The 5,019-nt window shown below is 34.2% G+C and overlaps 1 protein-coding gene across 1 annotated transcript; it reads left to right on the top strand.

Moving 5' to 3' along the window:
- The first annotated feature begins 3,779 nt into the window (after positions 1-3,779).
- Positions 3,780-4,229, top strand: LOC150076095 (uncharacterized). Its single transcript, XM_090387258.1, has one exon. The coding sequence runs from the start codon at positions 3,780-3,782 to the stop codon at positions 4,227-4,229; it is 450 nt and encodes a 149-aa protein (XP_090243384.1).
- The last annotated feature ends 790 nt before the right edge of the window (positions 4,230-5,019 follow it).

The raw sequence follows: 5,019 nt of genomic DNA, 5'->3' as shown, positions 1-5,019 counted from the left end.
TGTTCGCTGTACTTATCTTTTCTCTAACTGCTATACTACCCCTGGCGCTCGTCGCCGTGATGGGATATTGTGCTGTATAGCTCTACTTCACAATAAAGATTTATTTATTTATTTATTTATTTATTCCTTGCTGTTCTTTTCCTCAACATTAAGCTTACATCCAGGCTCCCTGAATTCTAGGAGTTATCCTGCAAAAGACCCTGGTCATTTGTCACTAGTCTAGAGAGGTCCAGTTTCGATTCCCGTTCGAACTGGTTGTTAGATGAAGTGTAATAAGATATTTTCAATGTACCGTACAAGTACTGTCGTTCTGAATTGGTACTATTTAATTTTCCAAGCATTAAGCGACATTTATATTTATTATTTTGTTGAGAAATTGCTAGCAGACATTTAAGGCCATCATTCTAAGCTATGGATCATTTGAAAAGATTGATTGGATAAAGGAATTACAGTAAAGGAAAAGTTTATGATAAAAGTTAGTCCATCTTTTCCTGGAAGGTGAACTCTATAATCAGACATCGTAAAATGTCTGTTTTTTACTTGAATTCAGCCGTTAACAGCATCTCAACCTAAGTTCACTGCACCGAAAGCGGTGCTGAAGTCGCAAAAAATAACAATAAAAAAAAACTTTAGCGAGATGTAATTGAGCAGAAAGCATCCATCAACTGCCTTCCTTCTACTCATGAGCTATTTTGTCTACCGCCAGTTGTAATATAAACGGTCATATTCAACAACAATAGGAAAGTTCTTCCGCACAATAAGGACCATGTGACGTCACACAAAAAGAAAACCAATACAAGCTCATAACAGCCTACAATTTGAGATTTCTTTATAGACATACCTCTCTGGTAAACGCAGTCGTGCATGAAATAGCCCGTTTCCATTTTAAAGAAGAATATCGGACCAAATTTCAGGAAATGTTTCATAATGTTGTATCACGGACCCATCAAAGTTGTTAAAGCAAGAAAGATGTTCTAAGTTGGCATGTGATTTTTGAAAAGGAAGTAGGAAGTGGTTCTCAATAGCATTTGATTGAGATCTACATCTTTTCCGATTTACATTGTTACACATCATAGGTAATCTGACGTATCAAATATATCGTTTTTACAGATAATATCACCAATGATTTTGCAAATGCAAAAGTTAGGATGATAAACTTTTAATAGGAAATCATTTAATATTTTTTGCGCAGTTTCTTTGGCCCTCGTTAGTAGCGAAGTGGCTATGAGCGTTGTCCTTTCACCTCACCTGGAACAGGTCTGCCTGCGAATCACCGTCAAGGTGGGAGTATTTATCGGGTTTTTCATCCAGCAAATCGAGCAAATTGACCACAAATTACACACAATTTCACGTGATTTATTAGATTCTTAAAATGATCTATACAGTATTATAAGCAGTCTTAAGTTCCTCGGTGTTAAAAATAGAATGTTATTTGAATAACCCTCCTATGATCTAAAAAAAATCGTTAGATTTCGCCAGAAGTTATTGTCCATACAGAGAATTATGTTGTTAACTATCTTGCGGGTGTGTAAAACAGTGTCAACTGATGCCCTACAAGTAATTGCAGGGACTCTTCCATTAGATTTAGTAGTAACTTTTAGAGCTTAAGGTAAGCTCTAAAGCGTAAAGGTAAACAGATTTCTTTTATGGGCATTGCTAATAATCTCTCTGTGGGAATTAAAAAGGAAAAGAAAAATATCATTAAGAAATTAATGGATCGGTGGCAAGTTAGATGGGATAAGAGTGTAACTGGTAGGACAACGTATTTGTTTATTCCAAAAGTAAGCTATAATTTCAACGATTCATCAAAAGGGTGGTTTTATCTCTACATGGAGACTTCCTATGTGATCACTGTTCATAACTCATTAAAAAATAAGTTATTCCAACTGAGTCTAGTAGAACAACCATATTGTATTTCTGTTATGCTGGAATCGTGTACTATATGACTGTTCCATTTGTGAAGAGTATAGATGTACATTAAGATCTTTGATACCAAATTTTGGTAGAGGGTCTGAAACTTTGTTAATGTTCACTCCAGATTACTTTTTGGCCTTACAAGAATTTTATAGAAAGACTTACAAATATAAAACGAATTCAAATAATAACTGATGTTAGCTGATTAACTGTACATTTGTTTATTTATTTCTTTTAATTGTGTGCTGCGGGGTGCGTTCTATAACTCTTCCTCCCCCGCACGCTTTTTTATTATTATTATTACTTTATTTTATTTATTGAATTAATTAATTATTTTTTTTTTCGTACTGTGCACCGACTGTGAACTTGTTCTACAGTTTCTGTACTCTATCGATAACAAACTCGCTGCGGGTTTGGAATTTTTTTTTGTTATTTATTTCATTTATTTATTTATTTTTCGTTATTTATTTTATTTTTATTATTATTTTTTTGTTATTTATTATTATTATTATTTATTTATTTATATATTTTTTAATTATTATTTATTTATTTATATATATTTTTATTATTATTTATTTATCTTTATTTTTTAAATTATCTTTGTTTATCTTTTTATTTATTTTTATATTATTTTATTTATTTATTTATTTATTTATCTTTATTTTTTAATTATCTTTATTTATTTTTTTATTTATTTTATTTATTTTATTATTTTTTTAAATTTATTATATTTATTTTTATTTATTTATTTTTTTATTTTTTTCTATTATTATTTATTTTTTATTATTATAATTATTATTTTTATTTATTTATTTATTTTGCAGGCTACCAGTAGTGGACACCCTGGGAACGGGATTGCGGGCATCCTTTGGTCTAGCAATTCTACCATTGGGTGCGGTAGTAGACCCATGCACTCCACGTTCCTTGGGACGGGCACCAGGCAGCAGTTGCCCAGGTGTGGCTGCTGACTGGAGGCTAGATGGCCTGGATACAATGTAAACACACCCATTATACACAATAAATTTTACACTGTTTTTTTTTTTCTCTCTTCCTGTGGTAATTCCGGTTTGGATATTACAGACAATAACATTAGGTGGATTTAGAATCTAGACTAAGCTGTTTCTTGTATTATGTGTATCTTGTAAACTCCCCTGACCGTTTGGTCGTCCCGGAGTATAAACAAAAAATTTATTTATTTATTTATTTAATTAGGAGCCACCAAAGACCATATATATATATATATATATATTACCCCGAATCATTTTATGTTTTTAAGTTTTAATTTCATTATAATTTAAGTACACTTACTTATTACTCTTTTAGTACCTATATTTTGTTATTATAGACTAGATGCCTGGAACATATGTTACGAAGAATTTATGAGTGACTTGGAATGAAGAGAACCTACAAAAGGCTGTTAACGAAGTCAAGAAAAAAAACGACATCTGTTCAATCAATTGCACAAACCTATGGAGTTCCTGTTCGCACTTTATTGAGGAGAATAAAAGATGGGAACTTTCACAAGATGCGGCTGGGACGCAAGACTTATTTAGGAGAGGAAAATGAAAAGGAACTGGTTGACTAGATTCATAGATTGGAAAAAAATGGTTTTGCATTAACCCAACATGACATTAGACACCTAGCGTATACATTTGTCATCAAGAATAACATTCCATATCATTTTAGTGTTGAAAGCTGGATATGATTGGTTTCAATTATTCATGAAGAGACATAGGGAACTAGCAATTCGGAAAGCACAAGGTGTTTCCATAGCTAGGGTTAAAGGAATGTGACGCTTATTTCAACATCCTGCTGAGTGTTGTGTGGAAAACGATTTAGTTGATAAACCAAGACGAATTAGCAATATGGATGAATCGGTACTACAATTGAACAATAAGCCAGGCAAAGTAGTTGCCAGTAAGGGAGCAAAGTCAGTTAGCTGCGTGACAAGTGCTGAAAAAGGAGAAACTATTTCAATGATAGCTTGCGTGAATGGAGAAGGAAATTTCTTACCACCATACTGCATTTTTAAAGGAAAAAACAAGAAAAAGGAGTTTGAGGATGGTCTGCCACCAGGTAGTCGTCAAGTAGTTACGAATCAAAAGTCAGCTTATGTGACAACAGAAATTTTCAAGAAATGGCTGCAGGATCATTTCATCCCACGAAAGGAACCAAGCAAGCATTTACTTGTTTTAGATGGACATAATTCACACTGCTCAGATGTTGAACAGTTGGATTTTGTTGCCCAAAATGACATCATACTCTTATGTCTCCCGAGTCATACTACTCATTGGCTGCAGCCTTTGGATCGATAATTTTTCAAGCCATCGAAAACGTATTGGGAGCAAGCCTGTCGGACATGGGTGCATAATCATCCAGGTCGAAAAATCACCAGACTTCAATTTCCAGAGCTACTAAACACAGCTTAGTGTAAAGCAGCAACAGTCAACAATGGAGTATCTGGATTTCAAGCTTGTGGAATCATTCCTTGGAATCCAAAAATAATTGCAGACCATGCATTCATGTTGGATGAAACTGCCACACTCCAAGAAGAACCTGGAAACAACAATAACCTGGAAAGATCTGAGCTTACTGCTGCTGGGACAAGCCTTGTTAATAACACTCCTGCTGCCAGAAATATTGCGCCAATACCTGTTGTTGTGGGACCAAGTGGTTTTGTGAACAAATGCAAGCGGCACGCACAAGTTCTTACATCACCTGAAACTATTGCACAAATGCATGGTAACAAAGAAACAAAGGCAAGAAAAGCTTCTGAAATTCAACATCGCAAAAACCAAAGGAAAAGGGTGAACTCTTCAAAAAGGAAGAAAAAGCAAGCTGCCCACAAACCATCTAGTTCATCAGAGAGTGAAGATGATTCTCCTCCCTGTGATGATAATGAATCGGAATTGGATGACTCAGATTCGTTTTGTGCAAAATTCCATAGGTCTTATACTGATGAAAAAGGACTGAAATGTGACTGGATCCAATGTGTGCAGTGTCTGCTTTGGATTCATGAGATATGCACGCCATGTGATCGTTTTTGTGAAGATTGCACAGAGGACAATTCATAAAAATTACTTACATTTACTACTTACTTACCAT

Source organism: Mastigoproctus giganteus, chromosome 13, assembly GCF_048544385.1.
Source record: "Mastigoproctus giganteus isolate SK-2022 chromosome 13, ASM4854438v1, whole genome shotgun sequence".
Taxonomy (NCBI): Eukaryota; Metazoa; Arthropoda; class Arachnida; order Uropygi; family Thelyphonidae; genus Mastigoproctus; species Mastigoproctus giganteus.
The sequence above is the reverse complement of the archived record's forward strand: the minus strand, read 5'-3'. Positions and strand labels throughout refer to the sequence as shown.